The following is a 23,148-nucleotide window of genomic DNA, read 5'->3' as shown; positions in this document are numbered from 1 at the left end:
TAGGCTGTGTTTTTGTATGGTGGATGAAGTTGAATATATATTAACTTACTGAAAATATATAACACAGTTATTTTTTCTGGCCACAAGCACACTGTATTTATATCAGTAATCCCTTCAAAAGTTCTCCATAACCATCCTGTGGCTTATTGTGTCCCCTCATATTCTCTCCACTCTGCATCTGGTCCTTTCTCAATATTTGTACTCGTGGCATGTTCTGGATATTCCATTTTTCTTTCAAGATATTTGTAACCTAAAGGCAAAATAGGCAGCAATATATGTTTACATTTCTTCTTCTAAATTGCAGTTCTGAGCCTTTAGTGGAGGTTTGTTAGAGATTTGGGTTTGGAATGAGATTCTGTTTGTTATTGTGTGTGAGTACTTCATTGCATGAATGGCAGATGAATGATGAGTTACTTTTTGCTTGGCCTTCTAATCACTTTACCACAGCAAAGGCTTTTTGCTTCACTTTTCCGCATAAGTAGATTTTTCAGTAATTCTTCAAATGCTTAATTCAACTGTGGAAAAGAGGATAAAGGCAGAATCCCAGTCGTGGTGCTGTTTTTTACACTGTGCACGACAGCCAGCAGCTCCTGTGGCTGGCACCCACTGGGGCAGTTTGGAGATGTGCCAGCCCATTTTACTGATGGATTGTGAAAGATCTTCAAAAGTGAGAAGGGCCACGGGTGAATGGAGAAGTGAGAGTCCTTGGCAAGCTGTATTCCTGTTTACCTCCCTGCTTCACTGTGTGCTGTCCCCCGATTTCTGGGTTCACATGCATTTTGTGACATGCACTGTAATGCAGGTTGTTCATTTTGAAGGATCACTTTTAGTTTGAGATAGTCCTTTTTTTTCACCTTAGGAATATTTGTTTCTCCCTAACATTGTTGTTACAGATGTGGTGGCCTGAAGGGATAAATGAGACAAGATTTGTGGGAAGAGGTAATATCTTTTATTAGGCCAACTGATATAGCTGGAAAAAATAGAAAAGGTTTCAGGCAAAGAAAACCTTTTCCAGGTCAGGTTCTCTCATAGCTTTGAACTTCCTAATAATTAACTTTTACCTGTGAAGCAATAAAAGCAGTTTTTTATCTTTTTTTTTAATCAGTAATACTGTTTGAGAGGCATCCATATATTGCAGGAGTTTAGAGTTTACCCAGCTAAGGTTGATTGTGTCCAAAACTGATTAAATTCTTTAATTCATAGAACAAGAATATAGTCATTTTTCATTCACATTAGTAGTCTCATAAAATACTAGATTTTATTTTTTATGGGATCAGAAGTGTAAATTAACCCACAAAAGATCTGATATCTCACTCTTGAATCAGAAAGACTTGCATGGTTTTGAACCTTATCTGAGAAGCTGCCTTTCTTTTCAAATCAGGGTATGTGTTTGGAGATAACTGGGATGGGAATGATGGCAAACACTGCCATTTCAGTTATTTAATGAGTCTCTGCTGCTTTTTTTTTTTTTTTTCACTAATGGGAAGGCTATGGCTTTTAAATAGTGTGTTCAATACAAATAGATGGATATCCATGCTGTGTGCAAGACATGGACACCATTTGGCTGTTAAGCTTTGGAATAACTGAAAGTATTACTGCAGGTGCTGAAATTTTCAATGTATTTCATATCCTCTCAGCTTTTATAGTTCTTGCACAGACTGAGTGCTTTAATGCCCTGTGAGATGCCTTATTGGAACCTGAAAGGGGAATTTACAGAGTGTAGCAGCACTGAGAGCTGCAGTGAGGAGTTCAGATTGCAGGTGTCTGTTTGGGTGAAAACAAAAATATAGGACAGACACTCCACTACCTTGCAAAAAGCTGTGCCAGCAAGAAGGCATCATTACTGCTTAAATAAATAACACATGAAAGAATGTAATTGGTTTATAATACAGGAAATGGATAAAGGATGCATCAAGGTGTTTGGCATGCCCAGGCATTTTGGGATTATAGCACTGCGAGGTTCTAATGTCATCAGCTCTCTTCCATTTCCCTGGAGCTGAGAGCTCTCATCACACCATGAAAATACTGCCACTGAGCTTTTCTTGGCAGCTTTTTAGCAAAAACACTATTCTGCTGAGAAATGTTTTCCAGATTACCCAGGGACAGTGAACTGGATCTTTTCTGGACGTTTTGCAGAATTAGTAGAGTGTGTTTGGCAGAGTGTGTAAGGCAGTTTTCTTGCATCTTGTTGGGCTATGCACTGAGTTCCGTGGAATTATTTCACTTTTAGAACCACAGAAATAAAAAATAATTCCTTGAAAGGTAGAGAATAAAGGACACGTGAAACTCCAGAACTAAACTGTTGAAAGAATCACACCTTCATCTAAATGTGTTATCTAAAAGTTCAGATCATGATTGATAAGTGTGTTTTTTATTGTTGGCTGTTAGCTGAGTAATAGATTGTTATTTCAATACATTTTGACTAGAGCAATTTGTCTTGAAACACTTTTGGCACCTTTTTCTTTTAGGTCCTTTGTGATGGAGTTCTGTAATTTCATTTTTTTCATATACAAATGCATCTGACTTTTTCAGTGTTGAGCAGCACCAGACGAAAGCTTGTCATCACTTAAAAAGAATGAATTCAGAAGAAATATTTAATATGCAATGGTTGTTACTGACTGCATTCTGTGGCAAAAGAAAAATTAAATAAATTGTACTAAGGGGGAGGTATACTGTCTGTCTGATCTAAAAAGCCATTTTCACATTTCTTAACATTGCAGGGAATATTTTCCAGCTTATCATAATAGAAGCAGGCAAGTTATTTACTTGCCAGAAAGGCCTGAACCCTAGCAAGCATACATGCCACATCTGAAGTTAAGGCTCCTTACAGTACCCAACCTTAACATCTATGATTATTTTAATAAATTATTAATTTATTTTCCTCTTTTTTGTTTTCCTCAGCTGATATGATAGAAATTGCTGAGGAATTGCTGTAATTAATTTAATATTTTAAAAGGCTTTTCTCTCCTACATTGCTTTTTTTCTTACAGATGTTTTGTGTGTCCATAGTCATTAACTGATTCACTCTGTCTATAGAGGATGAGTAACTTTCACTACAACCAAACCCTTTTCCTCAGTTTCACATCTCTTATTTTGGTCAGTTGGAGCAATTCAATGTCCATGTTTAAATATCAGCCTTCATTCAGTCTTTTGATAGGACCTCAGTTAGAAGGTGTGGAGTACAAGGAATGTCTGAAAACATTTTGGAATATGAATGGTTGCACTTTGGGTTTGACTTGCACACAGTAGGCAGCCTTAGCTGTAAATTCACTGGGAGAGGGGTCAGTGCTGCCTGAGCTTTTGTCTGGTTATTGGAATAAATTACCAGGTTGGTGGTTTTTTCTGCTTAGTGCACATCCTACAGTTCAGAAGTTGCAGGGCATAATTCCCCAAATTCCCCAAGCCTCTTCCACAGAGGACACAGCTGGTGGCTGTGTGGGAGGTTTGATCCTGGTATTGACAGGGTTGCTGCCACTCCTCCCTGGGGTGCCAGACGTGTGATGGTGTTGGGGAAGGGCTGTGTCCCAGCTTTGTGCAAGAAGAAACCAAGCAGGTTGAGCCTTTGTACAAACTACAAGAGCTTCCTAAGCACTTTCTATCAGAGCCAGACTAGAAAAAGAAATATTTTCTACATCCATTTTTGTTGATTTCATGTTGACAGTGATTGTGTTTCAGTGTGTGGCTCTTGCAAGCAGGATGAATTAGGAAGCTTGGTACTTGTAATTTATGCATGGTGTTCCTGTTAAGAACTAACACTAATATGAGTAAATCTAGAAAAAGTGTCAGCATCCTGTCTGAAAGTGACCTCACTGTAGTGTTGGTCTCCACTAGAAGTGGAGCTCTTTCCACTTTTTTTCAACAGATATTAATGTTTCTGCATAAATGTTTAGACAGAAATGTTACACAAGGCAGGAGCAGAGTTTCCACATGATATATGAAGTGTTGTTCTTGTTACAGTATATTTTCTGTTTAAGCTGCCAGAATGACTTATTAGTTTAGCATTTCTTGTTGAAATATATTCTGTCTGATAATTTACTTTTAAAATATTCCTATTCAAAATATTTATCAAGCCTCCACACATTATCTTTGATACATTTTTCCCTTTTCCCACAAGGGCAAGAAACCCATTTCTCTTCTTTGTAACTGGCTGCTGGCAGGTGCCCCTCTGGGTAATCTCTGGCAGTGCACACCCTGTGCAGAAACCACCATAATTTAACCATTTGTCTCTACTTCACAGAAGAGGCTGGTACCTTACATGACAAAACAGTTTCTCTTAAGCTGTAATATAAAATATAACAATGTTTGGGGCATACTTATTAATATATGTATGATTCTTACTGAAGCAACAGTTCTGACGTTAAACACAATAGACTTGGAAAATGGAAATTATTTTTGTCCCAAAGGGAAATTTTATAGAAGGGATAGTCAGCTGTTGCACAAAGTAGGGTTACTAATCTTAGAAACCTTTGTGGGATTCTTGCTGTATCAGCCAGCAAAGATGTGGGGCATGCTAAATTCTTAGACTGTGTTGGCAGGGAGCTAATAATGAGAAGGGGGTCAGTGGAAGGATGTTTCACATGGCTCTGTTATTGAATGGCCTCCAGGGAAAATAACAACCTCTGAAACCCTCTTGTGTGCCATAGTGACAAATTCCAGTGGCTCTGTCCATGTAGGATCCCCCTTTGCCTGTTCCCTTTGAAGGAGACACTGAACGGTTCCCAGAGCAGAAAATTTTCCCTGAAGAGCTCCATAGCCATGTCACGATTTTGGCTTTAGCTGTAGCTCTCCCCATCTAAATGGGATTAGCCTGTCCAGAAAGAAATCCTCCACATGCCAAGCAGAGATGCTGTAACTGTAGACATGAAGCTGCAGTAGGTCTAGAGGATGTTATCTAACATTTTTTTTCTGACAGAAATTTGCATTAAAAAGATTTTTGCTTAGTTCAGTAATAATTAGTGGCAAATATATTTCATATTCCAAGACCATGAAGCAATTTCAAATCATATTAAAACTAATACTATGGAATTATAATACTTTCATGATACGAGACATAGAGGCAGAAAATGAGCTAGGTGAAAACCAATCACTCAATCCTGGAAGAGAGCAAAATGTCTTTTATTCACTATGGGTGTATAGACTAATGTTTGACTGGAGAGAATGTGTAATTGTTTGCTTTGATTTGAGCCCTTTGGTGTGGTGGTCCATCACATTACACACTGTAAGTGCTCTTCTGTTCTGTTCAGAGAATCCTACAGGTTTTGAGTTCAGAAGTCTCTGGTAACTTGCTGTTGTATGAGAAAGGTTTACTGAAAAATAGTTCTTTCTTTTATCCAAAATGACAAAAAACCCTCAACAAACTTTTCCTGAAAAGCAAAGAAAGTCAGCCAAAATCAGACCAAAACTTATTTAATGAAAGCCACAGCAAACAGAGTCCCTCTAAGTACAGGGGTTTTCTGTTCTGTGAGCCATACCTGGGAGTCCTTCAGGCTGTTCATAGCAGGTGGTCAGAAAAATACCCCATGAGCCTGTTGGTCTGCATTTCAAGTACAATAACTGTGATGCCTGTGCAATCATTTTGACACAGCTTGATGAAGAAAAAAAAATTGTTTTTTTCCCCCTAATGTATATTCTCAGTGGGGTTTTTTGTTTGGGTTTTTTTTTTTTTTGGAGAACGGCGGGGGTTGTTTTTATTGTTGGCTTTTTTTTTTTTAATGGGAATGCAGATTTTTCTAATTGGGACATTTTCTGTGCAGTTGTTCTGTTACAGAGGCTGGTTAAATTAACAGGTGAGTATGTGTGTCCTTCCTACAGCTTTCAAAACCTGATTCAGGTCTATTTGTTATAATTAATTCAGTAGAACCTTCTTTCAGTAATAAAAGTGTCAGTGTTTACAGGGGTTGAAGAGTATGACTGCCTTCATAGTAGTCTGTATTTAATCCTGTATTTTGTGTTGTAATTCTTACTTCTTCTTTTTTTTTTTTTTAACAGGTTTTTCATTATTCTTACACAGCTTCATATGTGATTTATAACATCCACACAAGGTAGGTCACATTGTTTTTTCCATACCGTGTCACTGTCAGTGGCTCTATGGATGAGGTGATGCCAGTGTGTTCAAGTAAAAATGTTTCCATTTTTTCAAGGGAAGTTTGGGAGTTAAACCCTCCAGAAGTAGAGGATTCAGTATTACAGTATGCAGCCTGGGGTGTTCATGGACAGCAACTGGTAAGCACAGTCATTAAAAATGTATGGACTTCAGACAGACTGAGGTAAAAACAAAACTGAAAGCTTTAAAATAAGTTGTCATGTATTTCTGCACCATACTAGTGTGTTCCTGTTACAGCTTTTAGGAGAGCTCTATTTGTTTGTTTATTTTTATTAAAAATATGTTTTTTCAGGCTGACCCCAATAAGCAAATGGTACAGTTGTTGAAAGAATCACACCTTCATCTAAATATGCACTCAGGTGATTTTTAGGATAACCATCTTTATGGCTACTGCTGTGTGGGAAGGAACGTTAAAGGTGAAAGGCAGTTTTCTTTTAAGTGCAATATCAATGAAAACTGTGGGCAAAAGCAAAAGCTTAGCATCCAAATGTGATGTGATGGACTCATGAAAAGTGATGTTTTCATTTCAGTATGAAAATTACTGCCAAGGTCAGCTGTGCTGCATTGAATTCATAATAATTAAACAAGATGCCATGTTTCATGCATAATATTTTTCCAGAAGTTTTACCATTTTTAATGAACATTAATCATCCATAGTCATCATAACCAAAGTCAATATAAGAAGAAAAAAATTGGGGATTTAGAACAGCAATGATTTTAAGCTGACCTGTGTTGGTTGTTGAAGGCAAGAGACTGATTAAATCTTCAGTTCTGCATAAGAAATTCAGATAATCCTTGTTACAGTGTTCTAATAAGCTCATTAATGCCCCCAGGCATGATCCCAGGGCCTCCTTGCACAACCAGCTTGCTCATGCAGAGAGGCTGTAAGCTGAATGTCTAGAGAATGTACCCTGTTGCTTTATATCATTCATCAAGATGATTGGAAAGTAAAAAATGTTTCTGGTTAGAATGTTTTGCATTAAGGAAGTGGAGGCAGGTGAGAAAAAGTAACTGGAACATGCTTGGTATGTTTTAATAATTAACCACATTAATTTATTAATAATGAGACCTTGGCAACGGGATTAGTGGAAATAAATACATAGGTTATTTACCAGGCAGCATTATGGAATGTGGCAAACTATGTAGGTTGTAGTAGAAAGGAGAAGCATTTGCAAAATTGAACAGATTTAAGAAATACTTTAATTAAATTTCAGTTTGTAATATTCCTCTGTACTGGACAGAGGATCTGCACATTTGTCTGTACTGATCAGAGAATCAGTTATCTGAAGTAGAACTAAAATGAAATGCAGTGATTACTGAGAAAATATTTTTTTCTTTTTGTGAGATGTCTCATAGGAACAGGGTCAGATTTACCAATCATAAACCTCAGAAAAATAAATCAGAATAATGCTGTCTTTATGTGGTTTTGCTTAAAATGTTATTCTGAAAATATGTATGGATCCTTTCAGATACAGGCACAGGTGGACTCCTATTACATCTCAGAACTGCAAAAAAATAGGTGGTCATTTTAGGTACAACCTTAATCATCCAAATTTGAAAACATTGGCATAATTCATACTTGAGCGAGGATAACATTACTCATCTTTGTTAATGTCCCTAGTAAAGTTAATGTCATGCTTTAAAAATATCTGCTCTACTGTGGGTTTTATGGTGCCATATGGACTGCAGAATTAGGAAATAATAACTTTGAACACAAAATCTTCTGTGCACTCTGCATGGCACTCTGAGTGTTGCCATAGAGATGTACACCTGCAGGAGCAGTCCACTGAAGGTGACTTTAGGAATGCCAATTAGAAGGGTGTCCTCTTGAAGCTCTTCATGTGGCAGAAGGAGGTTTCCAAAGTGACAGAAGTGCCTTGCTGCATTGCCCTCCCACTTCAGCAGCAAGCCAAAACTGTAGAAGGAGAATGAATGAATAAAGAGTGTTGTGAGTAATGGTTGTTGCTGCTGTCCAAAGGAACATCTGCCCTGAGCAGAAGCAGGACAGAGAGTTCAGTCCAACAGAGCAGGTTAGGCAGAGGAAAGAAAGATGTGTGGCTGAGAACCCATTGCCACAATGGTTCTGTTATAAAATTCATCATTGGAATGAACACTGGATTAGTGGGTTTTAGTAAAATACTACAGGAGGCAAACAGCAGTGAAACAGGACACAGAGGAAGGCATAAAGGGAGAGATGCAATGATGAAATCCATCAGTAGCTATCAATGGAATGTACCTGGGTACAACAAAGCTGCAGTCTCATAGACCCGTGCTGCCAAACACACTATGAGTGATTTACCTTCCTGAACAAATCTGACATCTCTTTTCTGTGGAAATAGTGATAATTCATGAGTAAAACAAGCAATGAAATACTTACTCTAAATAATCATAGTGTATTAACCTGGGTAATAATCTCCAAGAGCCATTCTTTGCAACTGAAGAACAAGCAGAGAACAGTGGGAGAAGAGATTAATTTTATATACAAAAATTTGATGTAGAAGTACCCATGACATATGCTGTGTGCCACCACAGAGATAGAGTGTATGTAGTTCTCTGAAGTGAGGAGGAGTGTCCCCCTTCATCTGTGGTGCAGGAATGAATAGCAAAACTATAGCCAGGACTGGTAAGCAAAAGTAGCACAAAATGCGAAACATGAGGTGCAGGTATGTCTGACTGAGCCAGAGATTCCCAACTTTATACTATAACTATTTGGAAAATCCTGGATTAAATCCAGAATTGTAGTGAGATAACACATTGACTTGGATCAACTATTTTCGATAGGCTATGGTGTAAAATAAGATGTTTCCAGTCCCCAGTTCTACAGATCTAAGTAACATGGTTATCTTAAAGTAGTCCAATGAGGAGGAATTGGCAAGATGTTCAAACAGATAATGTAAGGATTTGAAGGGAAAAAAAACAGGAAGGAAAATATGTTTGAAGCCACAAACTGCTTATTGCACAGATGGAATATGGCTCAGGAGAAATCAAGTATCTGCAGTATTTTACATCCTTGTGGAAAGCATGCATCAGTTTAAGTTTACTGTTAGGGATAATTTCAGGGGCTGTCTGATGGGCCCCAGAGCATGCCCCATGTGGCTATGAAGAACAGAGCAAGTTTTCTGTCAGATGCCAGGTGACTGTGCCACAGTACCATTGTTTGCCAGCTAAAACAGTGGTTGCAAGTTATTTCAGTTCCTTGCTATTTACCTAGAGTAGAAGGTTTTGTAGTGATTAAGAGGAAAGCTCAGAGAAACATCTGCTGCTTGACTCATGACATTTTGGTGGTGAAATTGAAAATGTTTGCCACTGGGGAGAAGAAACTTTTATCTAATGAATTAATGTATCTTAAGGTCACATAGATCTTTAAATCAGAACTTTTTTCAAGGTCACACTCTTTTAAAATGCTGCCTTTTAACTGTGCTAGAACTGTGCCAGATCTAAAATACCATTTCTGTGTCATAGTATGTTGGGGAGCTGTTCATCTGTTTGCCAAACATTACTCATGTTTGATTGAAGTTGTGCAAGTCATTAGTTGATTATCTCTTTATCTCACCTTCATAGAATCCATCACTGCAGCATCAAAGTAATTCCAGGAAAGACAAACCAAACTAGAGATCTAATTTGTTTCATCAGCATTTTTCTGCCTGCAGTTTATTGATTAGACCTCACTGCTTTTGTCTGAGAAAGAGCTATCCCATACCAGGTGGGAAGGCTTTACTGAGAAGAAGAATGCTTTGAGGTTTTTAAGGGGTCTCTGTTGTTGAAATACCCAGGTTTTTATCCAGAGGTTTCCCTTCTTGAGCCTTATCTTCTCCAGCAGTTTGTAGCAAAGGTTGTCATGTGTTTGTGCCGGACCTGGCTTGTATCTGACACAGAGGAGACAGCTCTGGATCTGTCTGTGGGGATGTACTGCAGTAGGAGCCTGGATATCACAGTTCAGGCTGGAGATGTCTCCAGTGTTTGCAGCATTGTATTTGTGTTTATTAACACTCTGGTGTTCTTCTGCAGTGCTCCATGTTATACAAATAGTTCTGACCAATTAGTGAGTGGGCTACATCAACTAGCTCCCAGTGAAGCATGGTTGGAAGCTTCAGTTTGAAATAGCTTTTTCTCAAAAGTTGTACATGTTTTTTTTCCTGCCTTGGTGGTGGTATGTGTTGTTTATGTTGTATAAAATACCTTATTTCACTTTATTCTATGAACATCCATGCAAATCACTTGCCTTTGTATTTATAATAGATGTTTTGTGTTATTTATTGCAGTAAGCTTGTTTTTCTTTTGATATATTACGTGATTCTGAGGGGAGTTTGAGTTACATGTTTGGATGGATCAGTATAAATAATGATCTATTGACATACAGATGAATGTCTATGCATAAATTAATACATTTTTTAACCAAACAAAAATCAAGAAAATAGTAAAACTATCCAGAATACTAAAGAAAAATATTTTTAGAAGCTTTGATAAATATTGATGCTACCAACAAAATATAACACTATCAAATGGTAAGACTGAAGATGAGCTTTTACAATGCTTTGTTTTAGTTTAGGTCTTCATTGAGTTGAATTACCCATTAGGCTGTATACACTAAGAACAATTTGGTGACTGTAGCTGGATTGTGGATTCAGGATGTTCTCATCAATTTTTAGAAAGTAATTTAAATATTAGAAATCTATAAGTTGCCCTCATCTTCCAAAAAAAAAACAACAACAAAAATGTTACTCACAAATAATAGATTTAGAAGCTGAAGCTTTTACATAAAGAATGAAAAAGATCCAGTGAAACGGACCTCACCTTGTATTGAAACTACCTAAAAACCAGAAATACATCCTAGCAAAATCTGCTTTAATTGCTGTTAATCAGTATGCCATTTCAAGAACTCTCTGCCCTTTTGCTCTGTGATCAATCATCATTTCTTTATCCTTTTGTCATATTGAGGGCTTCAATTTCCTTTCACCCCCCACCAATACCTACTGCCCCACAAAAATGCAAATACCTCTCAGACTGCATTAACATGACATTGCCTCACAGATGCCTTTTGTCAAAAGTTTAGCCTTTTTTTCCAATGGCTTTCAAAGATTGTTTTAGATAAGACAAATAGTGCAGCAGTAAAGTTCTTTGTTGTTGTGTTATTTTCTGTGTACTCAGATAAGTACTGGACTAATTTTAGCAAATGAGGAATTAGCAGGATTGTACTTGGGCAGTTACCTTGCTCAACACATGCTTTAACAGCCATTGCTTGCTGAAAGCTCCATTTACTGTTTGGTCTATCAAGGTAATGTTCAACTGCTATAAAACATGGTAATTTATCTTTCTGTAAAATATTTGCCATGTGTTTTCTTTTTGCATAATTAGTGCTGTGGGTTCTTGGCACCCCCTCCTGGCAAGAACACTTGCATATGCAAATGAAGTAAGAGCTTAATTAATGCTAATGAAGTAAGTCCTAAATAAATATATTTCTTCTGCTTTTTTTTTTATCTGCATAGTCTTCTGCTCTTTTGACTTACTGTATTTTAGATGAGTAACTTAAAATTACATATGGAAATGTCAAGGCTTTATTTCATCTTTCCTTCTAATGACTATGCTAATGAGGCAAATGGCAGTGCAACTGAGAGCAAAACGTCTGCTGGAATTTATTCTGAAAACTAGAAATAAACAAGAACACTTCAATGTGACATTAACCTCAGGTATGATACCTCATTTAAAATGCGTGAGGGGTTCAGTTACCAAACTTTGTAGTTCAAAGCACGTTTGGAGGTCCTTTGTCCTGCTGAGGATGTTTCTCTGAAGGAAGGGAACTGTGGTTGAGCATTGCCCACCCAGCTGAGTCCTCAGAAGAACTGGAGTTACCAAAGAGACTTAGTTAAACTTTCTTCCTACTAAGCTGCTGCTACACATTGGATTTTCCTCTTGGATTTGTCAAACTACCATTGTAAAATCTATATCATTTTTTGCCTTTTAATTTAAATTATTTGATTCAAACTATTCTTCAAAGAAAAAAAATAGCATGAGTTGCTCTGAAGGTATTCTACTGAACTGTGAATTTCCATTATGAATTTCTGGGTGCTTACTCCACTTAAGTATGGATTGGAGGAGCATTTAATGCATGGTCTCTAGTTCCAAAAGTGATACTCAGTCTGAAAGCTTCCCATCTCACAAAAGGGGAATGGAGAATGCAGCCAGAAAACACAGGCAGTTTGGCAAAAGAGGAATAAATACAGTTTTACTTATGAAGGCTGGATATATTCAATAAAATTTTTGTGAGCTCCAGGGACCACTACAACATTATAAATGGAACATTATAAATGGGGGAAGGCTAAGTTGAGCAAAGAAGTTTCTTCATCAATTTGCTTGGTGAAATACAATGAATGTGTTCTAGTATCAAAGGCAGTTTAAAATTATGAGTATTAAGGGTTAGAAATTGCTGGCCCTTTGTGGAAATAGCCACTTGGCTGTATCTGAAAGAGGTGAAGAAATAATGAGAAAATCGTATGTTTTATAGGGGCATTATTCCTCTACCACTGTTTTTCATGTGAAACAGTAAAAGGCCCAGCAGCTTTATAGTGAATAAATCAAGAGAGGAGATAAAAGATGTTTCCTTTTGCTGGTTCTTATTCTGTTATCACTGATCTAGCATGCAGCTAATATTTGAGTCAGTATGGAAGCCCTGTACACAAGTAATGCGATTTTTTTTAATCCAGAAGCAAATATATTGGAAATTTGATATATCACTGTGCTAAAACTCAAATTATTTTTTTCACGTGGTTACTTGTGTGGGTGTGTGTGTATATATATATATATATATATATATATATATATATATATATATAACTATATATCTGTATGTATTTATGTGTATTTCTTTACATACAGTCCCACAAAGACACAGAAACAAGTATAGACACACATGTTTGATAGGAGCAGTCCTAAGGACTTTTCTATGCAGCAGCCTGCGGGGAGCAATGAAAACAGCAATATGCACCTCTCATCATATTGTTCAACATGTCTGTGTGTAACAAAGCATATCTGAATATTCACACTTCCATCTGTTAGCTAATATTAACTGCAAGTCCAATGGCTCATAAAATAGGGCTGCTGTGCTTCTTGTGTGAAAAATGCGTGCTTTCTGTAATGCAGAAACATGAAAATTGTATTTCAGAAGTCTAAAATTCTTTGGAAATAGACACCCATAAAAACTGTGAAGCAGAGGTTGAAATTTGATGGAATCCTTAGCTAAACTGGAGTTGGAAAAGATTGGGTTTTATTATGGACTGCATTTCTGTATAACTCCAAAATCCTGCCCAAAACCACTGTATGCTTACCTGTGTCCCTGGACTATATAATCATGTAGTCACTTCATATTTAGTGATTAAAAAAAAAAGGTGCACCCCAGAATGGGATGGATAATTTGTCATATCCATCTTTTGGTAATGTAATGTAAACAGCAGTTTTATCTGGCAAGTAGAAAAAAAAAGTAAAAAAAAACCCCTAAGAAAGCAGCTATATTCTATGTTCCTTAACACTTTGGAAAAGGAAGATTCCAAAGAGGAAGGCATCCAAATGTCAAAACAGAAGACTTTGAAGGTTTCTAATGCCTTTTTGGTTCAGGTTATATGGCAGAGGTTCTAATCAATTTGAAAAAGGACTTTTACTTGCCTTTTGTAAAGTGTTTGCAGAAGACATGTGAAAGACTTTGGAGTTTCTGTGATGGTACCCGTGGCTACAGAGTTCTGCTAGGAACAGGTTGAAGTGGCAAAACCAACTTGACACAAACTCCACCAAACTCTTGCTCTGTGGCAGGCTTCATTCACCTCTTCCATTTATAGGTTCTGTTTGCTGTATGTTACAATCTATTTTCTCAATCAGCACATAACATCCATCAGAAATATAAACATGTTTCTGTCAGTGGAAGTGATAGTGACTGTCCTCCTCTGCAAGGTTGAACAACTTTGGGTATGTTCAGTTCTTCTGGATGTTTCTCTCTATTTTAGCCAAGTCCCTTTTGAAAAAATAGGCATAAAATTCCTTCATCACCAGCCCATAAATGTCCTTGCATGTTTATTTTTTCCTACAGTGGGGCTATGACTTCTCCACTGTCTTTGTGCTGAAAGATCAGAGCTGATTAAACTTTGGCTGCACTGTGTTAAAGTGACTTCGGCTTTCATGCTGACTCAGCCTGGACCAGACAGTGAAATGCAAAGAACTGATTGTGGATGTGTAGTTGTGGGGAATGTATCTCCACTGGCAGCTCCAAGGCCTGGAGAATGAAGATGAAAAAGTTAGGTGTACTGTTGATATCTAAGAGAAAACAATGCATTGAATGTCTTCACTGTTTATGGTAGGTGACAGCACATTTATAGAAATAGAAGGGAAAAGTTTTGTGTGGAGGGAAAGCAAATAGTTCAAGTGTTGTTTTCTAGATGCTAAACTGTCCCAAGCAAATGTGCTGTTCTAAGAACTAGTCAATATTTCCTCATTCCTCCTTGTCTCATTCCTAATGAGATATTTTCAGACAAACTGTTTCTTGCATTGGATGTGCTGTGTGGGGTCTGTACAGGTGGATGCCATCCAGTAAAGTTTTGGCCCATCATAAAGACAACAGATAACTTGCACCCTGTGTGCAGTGGGGAGATGAAGGCACATGTCCCATACAGAAATAGCAGCTGAAAGCACAAACCTTTGTGTTCAACTCTGCTTGGGTTTCTCATGTAGAAAATGCTCAGAGGCAGCCTGGTCTATTGTATCTCATACAAAGTTCTCAAGTGTTGCCCACCACCCTAAAAATAGCAGAAAATGTAAGTATGACTTTACAGCTCAGGATTTTCAATTCTGTATCTTTTTACTTTTGTTCTTGCAGTTGTAATGCTACTTTCTTACATTTTGTCAAAGAAAACAGAAGATTCCTCCTCTGATACCAAGCCCTTACAATTTCATTAGATATTTTTCTGTCTCCCAACATTGCTTTTTTCTTTCTGGAGTAACGAGGTTGAAAATTTTTCAGTTTAGCTTGTTATGGATTGATCAGTCTGGGCATAATTGAATGCTTGATATCAGTGTAAGATGAGCCTGAAATAACCAGAGATCATTTTAAAAGATTTTATGGTAAGGACAGATTATGATTTCGTTATAAGCTCCATGCTGGCTCATTAGTCAGAAGCAATCAGTAAGTGTGAGGAAGGAGGAGTGTGAATTCCTGAGCATGCACTGGTTTTGGAAAAGTCTGTTCTTCACATCACTTAGACAAAGATCAAAGGGCTGAGCAGCCCAATCCTCAGTGACATTCTGCGCAGTGCTGCAGCCAGCAGAGCTCTTCAGGCAGCTCCACGGCAGGAAGCAGCAGATCCAGACCATCAGCTTGGGGGCAAGGCAGTCTTGCTGTGATCTGTGCAGCAGATTTATGAAGCAGCTTTCTGTGTAGGTCGTAGTTCAGATATTATATATGATTTTATTTATATAGCACATTACACTATGTTTGCTCTCCTGGGTAAGCTGTCATTGGATGAGGCAGGGTGTGAATTTAGTGAGCATCATGATCCAATATCATTGGAAAGGCAACATAATTAATGTGTGGTGAAACAAAAGAGGGCAACGCTTCCCTGCATTTATTGGAAATCAAGGACATAAACATCAGAGTTACCATGGAGTTGCTGATAGTCTGAGTTCATGGCCTGGTTTATGTCATGACATTAGTAAATAATCTTACAGCTGCATTATGAGTGCATCCTTGCTATTGTTTACAGTAGATTTATAAACTATCTAAATAGCAATTAAATATAATAGACTTGTAGATTGTTTGTTGTTGTTCAGAACCCATTGTGCTAACACATTACTGTGATGCAGTGGCATTAATCTAGACAGAAGAAAAGTGGTGCTTCAGTGTTCTGTTCTTTCTGCTGTATCTGGCAGCTTGATTACTGCAAAAATAAAATTAACATATTGTAACTGACACCAAAAAATGTAGTGTATGACATTGGGGTGTCTGTGCTTTGAGGTCTCCATGTCTCCTACTGATCAACAGCTACTTTCCCTCTCCCTTAATTACAACATAATCTAAAGGTTTGAAAGCTTCCTCTGATAGAATTGTTGATCAGGTCAATCACAACCTTTAGAAAATTGGTACCTTTAAGAGTGAATATAGTTCTTATTGCTTACAATTATAATAATAATTTTGTTATTATCTATTATTTCATTTCTACCTCATTTACAATGGTGATGTTTTTTGGAACATGGCAGATTTTTGTCTACTGTCAGGCATTGCTCAGGTAGCTCATGGTGCCCAGTACCTGCATAATTTAGTGCTCTGTGGGGCAAGAGCTGGAGCAAGTCAGAGCTGAATGGCTCTGAAAATTCTGTACCAGTACAGATTGACCTGCAAAAGAAAAAAAATATCTGCAGAGAAGAGATCAGAGCCCTTATGCACTCCTGGAGGCTTGCAAAGCAGCTGTATTGCAAACTAGATCAGACACTTGTAGCCTGCAATCCTGTCTGTGAGAACTCACAATCTAAATAGACCACAGATATATTGTAGGTGAAAGGAATAGGAAACAAAACTGCTTTGCAATACAATCCCATAAAACTTCCCTTGAAATTGTCATCCCATAACATGTGTGATCTGTATAGAAAATTTGTAAGATGTGAGAAAAAAAAGGCTTTTGGAAGAGGTCTGTGTAATTGTAACTCACTAAGTCACTAAAGAATATGCTAACCTTCTAAAATTCACACCTATGAAAGCCTTATAGGCCAGTTTCCTGTGGTTTATATTATCTGAAATATAATAATTCTCTTTGGTTTTAGAGATGGCTGCTGTAAGGAAGACATTAGCAGGATAATGAGTCCCAGCAGTGAAATGCACGATGAGTGTTTGGGGTGTTTGCCACCCTGCATTTCACTTGCCTCTCAATGAGTGAGTGTTCTATTCATTATCACAGTTTCTTCCACAGCTGATTCCTGTGGGCAAGAATGGCAGACACCAGCCCTTGATTTTGCTCCTTTTCCAACAAAGTGCCTCCTAGAAATGTGGTTTGTCCATGTGATTTTGTACACATTGTGTGTTCAGTTCACCTGTGTGGAGCAGTAAATCAGCTCCTGATTTGGAAATACTCCAGAGCCTTATCACAGGAAGGCTGGGAGTATCGCTGTTGTCCTGACCCTGGGCACTTTGAGTGCCAGAAGAGTTAGGAGTCTCCAGCTGTAGATAAAAATGGGCCAAATGACATCACACCCCCAGGTCAGTAGAGAGCACAGGAAAAGCCACCTCCTTCCTGCTCCCAAACAGAGCTCTGAAGGATTTCTGTGGCTTTCTCCACCATGTGCCCTGTGACTCTTGGGCCACAGAGGAGGCCAGGAGGTTTGGATTGCCATCGTAGAACTTCTAGCTTAGTATAGCAAACAACTGTTCCTGTCTAACACTGTGTGCCCAGTCCTTCTGGATGATATTTTCTTCCCCAAATGAGAATTTATCTTTTCTGTGAAAGGCAAAACAAAAAAAAAAAAAAGAAAAATAGCGATGGCACTGTTGTTGCGTTGGCACACAAAACACATAATCTTAACTACACCTTGATTTTCAGCAGGAATCTGCTTCAAGTAAATAAGATTTTGGCAAGGAAAAAGGGCAGGAAGGTGTGCTCAGCTTCTGTAACAGTGGGTATAATAATGGTCTGACAATCTGTTTAAGTCTGTGAGTCCCAGGAGTATTGTAAGTGAAATCACAGGTGACAAGAAAATGTTTGCTCAGTTTGGACTGGAGAGAGCAGATTTTACATTGTGACTAAAAATAACGTAATCAGTGGCTCTCAGAAAAAAAATTGTCTGTCAGAACTTTAGAGGATGCTGAATGGTGGTAGAGAAAATGCCAAGGCAGGTATTCATTTGAAAGCTATTGCATTGACAGATCTTATGGGTGATTTGCAGTAGTTTTTAAATTGGTGAAAACTAATTGTAAATTTCTGAAGTGGAGCTATTTCTATAATTTTTCAGATCTGTGAACCAGAAGGTAGAAACAATTACTTTAAATCCTTGAATGAAAACCAAACTTGCTACCTTAGCAACAGCTGTTGAAAACTGGCAACCAAATTGTCTCAATGTGGATGCAGGGCTTCGATTTTAATTTCTTCCTGTAATCCAAAGTTAGTTCTAATATTACTTACAAGTCAAAGGAACTTTCAAGTCAATGGATATCTGCATTTTTCCATAATTATGGTGAAAGCAACAGTAGGAATTGAAACCAAATTTTTAAAATAAAAATGGGTTTTAAAGAATTCTAAAATTAATTATTTCATTTAATATGCCACTTATTTATTTCTTCTATGCAAGACCATTTTTGTGCTGGACTTTCCATATGTTTTAGAACAAAAAGGCATCTACTCTTTGGGTATATACAATATATATGTGTGCATACATGTTATCATGCAGTATAAACTTAGCACTGCCCCTGAAACTGGAGAAGTCGTGGTTTAATCTCTGAAGAGAAAAGTACAATATTTGCAGGGCAACTAAGAAAATATTCTTTATTTGACTTTGTTCTGCTCCTGAATAGCTGATATTGTTTTTATTAATGGTTAGTGAAAAAAACACAGTTCATGTTGAAATCTTAGTGAATGATCTTGTTGCAGACAGGTCAAAATGTTAGAAAAGTCTTATAAAATATAGATTAGGCCCTGCTACTTCAGCTAAGCTAACAATAGCTTACAAATTCCCATACGAAAACACCTTGAAAATGAGAATTCATTAACACAACAATATATTCCTAGGGTGAAGAAGAAGTACACCTGTATAAACAATATGATCTGTCCCATGAGAATCAGTAGAAAAAGGATGTAAACTAACTAAAAATAGAAAAGTTTGAAAAATTTACAAAATACCATGTATGGACCAATGAACTAAGTGTAAATGTATTGTAAACCAGTAAGATCTAGTAATATTGATAATAATGCTAATCTAACTTACAATAATGCTATAAAATATATACAATGAAGATTGAGCTTTTCCTACATGAAGAAAATATAGTTTAACTAACTTATTACAACATGATCTGACTCTGGGGGGCAGCTGGACTTGGCCCTGGCTAATGTACTGTAAGACGGGAGGCAGAACAAATGGTCAGAGGCAAGCCCAGATGGAAAAGCATCTTGGAGCTTTTGAAGAATTAATTATGCAGCTAATTGGCTGGTAGTGTCACAAGAAGGGGTGGGATTGTGCAGAATTCTGAGGAATCAGCAGGTTTGGCAGGGCCTATGCTGAGGTGGAGCCATCATTGTGTATGCACTGTGCCGGGTGTGCCATGTGGGACACGAGATGGCTGCTGCTGGTTTCTGCAGCAGAAATGTCTTCAGCCCTCTGCAGAGAGCCACCAGTGGAGCTCAGCTGTCTGTTCCATGGAGTGCTGGGCTCTGAGATGTGTGCTGCCCACAGAGATGTGTGTCCCTACTGAGGTTACACAGGAATGCAGCCAGAGCTGGGCTGCCTCCTCAGAGGCCATGCGGCGATGTCTGGCTGCCTCCTCAGAGCTGTGTCGGGCGATGTCTGGCTGCCTGAGGAGGCCATGGGGCGATGTCTGGCTGCCTCCTCTGAGGCCATGGGGTGATGTCTGGCTGCCTGAGGAGGCCATGGGGTGATGTCTGGCTGCCTCCTCAGAGGCCGTGGGGCGATGTCTTCAGCACTGTCATTAGCAGGAGTTCTGCGGCTGAAGCATGTCCTGAATGCCTGGAGGTCTCCCTCTGGGCATAATCAGAAATTTCTTAGTCCTGTCATAGCTCATATTTTTAGTGTGAAAGGTAAGGAAGACTGTTGCGTTCTCTGGGGAATTGAGTGTGCTGAAGTTGTTCCAGGTTGGAGTATTTATTTATCTATTATTGGTCTGAGATTCTGTGGAAGAATCTGATTATTTTCTCGTACCACAGGTAGGACTCTCACCTGTACAGAAAGTACTTGTTGCACAGATTTTTTTTCTAACCGAAAATTTATAGATACAGATGACTTCTTTGTTTCCTTTCCAGCTGCATCTGCTCTATAGCTTTAGAGTCTGGTTGGCACTTTCCTTGAACAAGGCGTTCATCCTGATGAATCCATGTAATGGCAAACAATACCTGTAGCCACACTCCACAAATTCTTTCCTTCCAGCCTGTTCTGGTCCTCAACCAGCCCCTGGGGGAAGAACCTTCTTCTAATACCCAACCTAAACCTCCCCTGGCACAACTTCAGGCTGTTCCTTGGGTCCTGTCACTGCGCAGAGCAGTTCAATGTCTGCCCCTTCTCTTCCCTCACAAGGAAGCTATAGCTGCAGTGAGGTCTTCTCTCAGTGTCCTCTTCTCCAGACTGAACAGAGCAGCTTTGCTTTTCCTCCACCTAAAAAACGTGGTCTTTAGAGTGACCTGCTCTGGGCAAGCTGCTGCTGCTACCCAGCTGGAGCAGAGCAGGCTCGTGCTGTCACTGAAATGCTGCCCTGCAATCCCAGGAGGGATTCAGTGTGGATGGCCATGCTGGAGGCTTCAGTGGAGCACCAAAAGGGAAAAAGTGGAGTATTTTTTCTGTAATTTATCAGCTTTTCTCTGCCTGTAGTGTTTCAAATGATTAAAGACACACGGGGGGCCTCTCCAGCTACTAGCACTAGGTTTGCTGTTCAGCTGGGGAGTGGATGTCTCTGTTTTCACAGCTGTCTGCCATCTGCAGCTAACTTGGACTGGGTGCTCTGCTCCAGACCTCAGCCTGAAAGCAAATCCTGTAATTGTGAAACATGCTGCAAACAGTAAATAAGTGTTTTGGAAAGAATTCATTTAGAAGAAGGTTTATGAAAAAATGGTTTAGAGGATGCCAGATGTGGAAGAATGTGGTTTGTGCTGAGGATTAGTGCTGAGGTAGGATATTAGAGCAAGTAGGGCCTCAAATTCTTCACAGTCAGTGGAAATAAATGTGATCATATACCAAGAATTAATATCTCACTAAGCCAAAACATTCTTGCAGATGTTTTTCATTAATTGGAAAATACTTAATAAAATAATTAATGAATTTCTGTGGGGTTTTTCTCTTTTGGTTTAAGCCTTGATGTGCAAAATCTCTAAGAAACCACAAAGTCACATAACTTTGAAGGTAGTCGATTTTGACATTTATCCCCATTTACAGCAGTATTAGCTGAGGGTTTCAGCTAAAAATTGCTTTACATGTTTTAAGAATACTCATGAAAGATGGATAGAAGAAGTTAAAAAACATGTAATAATAATTTCCACATACAGCAGCATATCCTGGTTCCACTTTGTGCCTTTTTCAATTTACTTTCTTATCATTATACCTGAAAGCACTGAAAGCTTTTTGGGCACAAAGCTACTGATGTATTCTTGAGAATACCTGTCTGATACACAGTTAGCAACTCCTTTTTTAGCAGTTTGGGAAGATTCAGTAGTTGCAGTCAACATTTTAGTACTTGTGATGTAGTAAATAGACCCAAGTGTATACTAAGAAAAGCCTTTTACTATTACTTGCTCCCATATACCTGAGTGGAGAGAGATGAGCAAGGGAAATCTTGGTTTATGTGATGTTGCTCAAAACAACACTATACAAGGTGATGAATCGTGTCCCCTTCCTGGAAACTTTTGGGCACATCTCCAGTTCTACTTTCTGAAGTCAGGTAAGGGACATGTGTTTGCAAGACTGTGCTCCAAGGATTTGTTTGGTTTTGTTTGTTCTAATCAATTATTTTTATTCCAGGGTCATTATTTGTTATCTACCTTGCAGTGTTGGAGAATTTCAGTCTCTCTTATAAGAAAAGTTTCTGTCTGACTTCTCTCTCAGCCACTTTCTTTCTCTTTCACTCAATTTTGAAAACCAAATTGTGGCTCATAAGTTCAACTTCCAGGTATTCTTGTACTGTAAGTAATCAGCAGGAGTAGCTCCCTTTTAAAAAATAAAAATTTCATCTAGTCTCTGTGGTTTTGAAAAAATAGATTAGGAGTAAATTTTAGCATAAAGCAGAATTGTAAGGAGGTTTTATCAGAAAACATTGGTGATTTTTAAATTGAGCAAGAAAGAGAAAAATACATGAAGCAAAGAAAAGATCTTAAGTTTTGTTCAGAAAGGGGAGGGCTTGGCATTTAAGGGCTTCCCTTCCTCTGGGGCTGGATTTTTTTTTTGCATGTTTCAGCTGAGGCATAGCTCCATTTCTACTCTTAGTTTGTCTGCTCTTGATAATTCTCATAAATTAAAGTCAGTGTTTTTCTCCTTAAGCCACTTCACATTTGACACCACCTTTAGCTACTGGCTGTTGTTCTATCTGCAAGTACAAGGCAAAAGCAACAGGATCTACTCACAATCTTGACAACAGAATTAATTTTAAGGGGTGACCTATAAAAATTTCAGTATTTTAGAGCTATGTGTAAGTATATATATATGATAATACTTATCACATAAGTATTATACTGGGAAGAAGAATTCACAGTGAGTCTGCCTTTTGGAAATGCCTTTCTTGGCTGCAGACTGATGGGAGATTGGGCTCTGTGAGTGCACAAAGTCATTGTGCTTAATTGAATCCACTGCCTGCATTCACTGAGAGAAGGGAGAGCCTCTCAGCCCAGGACTTAGTAGCCTTCATAGTAATGTTACCATTTCTGTTGCACCTCTGCTGCCTGTTTTGCTGCAGAAATCAACATTTGAACTCCCAAGTCGTTATTTCCAAGTGGTGAATGGGTTAAATAGTCACAGATGAGCCCTTTGGTGAGGTCAGGGGTGGAGGGGAATGCACTGCAGCCCTTTCTGCGCAGGTCAGGCTCTGTCACTGTAGGAAGGGTGCATTTCTGTCAGTGCAAACAGAAGTCCAGGGGCTTCCTCTGGAAAATGGCACATCCTGAAATACCACAAATATTCAAAATTCCAGATGAGATTAAATGCCTAACCATAATGGCGAATCTTCCTATGATGGTTTATAGGCAGGGGAAATAGATCTTTGGGAATGCTGCAGGTAGTGAGTGCAGAGCCATACTTGCCTGAGCTCCAACCACTCATCCATGTGCACTTCTGTGCAGTTTAGTTGTGTTGAGGAACATGAATGGTTGTGTTTC

At 38.5% G+C, this 23,148-nt stretch overlaps 1 protein-coding gene across 3 annotated transcripts in view; it reads left to right on the top strand.

The window, feature by feature from the left end:
- Positions 1-23,148, top strand: part of DPP10 (dipeptidyl peptidase like 10) — a 245,255-nt gene that overhangs the window by 177,884 nt on the left and 44,223 nt on the right. For 2 of the 3 annotated variants that reach the window (XM_058809978.1, XM_058809977.1), the window contains exons 6-7: positions 5,989-6,041; positions 6,141-6,222. The exons of the other annotated variant lie outside the window; for it this stretch is intronic. In XM_058809978.1, the coding sequence (XP_058665961.1) occupies positions 5,989-6,041; positions 6,141-6,222 (135 nt within the window). The remainder of the gene's footprint in view (positions 1-5,988; positions 6,042-6,140; positions 6,223-23,148) is intronic. 3 annotated transcript variants of the gene reach the window in all.

Source organism: Ammospiza caudacuta, chromosome 8 (genome assembly GCF_027887145.1).
Source record: "Ammospiza caudacuta isolate bAmmCau1 chromosome 8, bAmmCau1.pri, whole genome shotgun sequence".
Taxonomy (NCBI): Eukaryota; Metazoa; Chordata; class Aves; order Passeriformes; family Passerellidae; genus Ammospiza; species Ammospiza caudacuta.
Note: the sequence above shows the minus strand (reverse complement) of the source record. Positions and strands in the feature narration are given on the sequence as shown.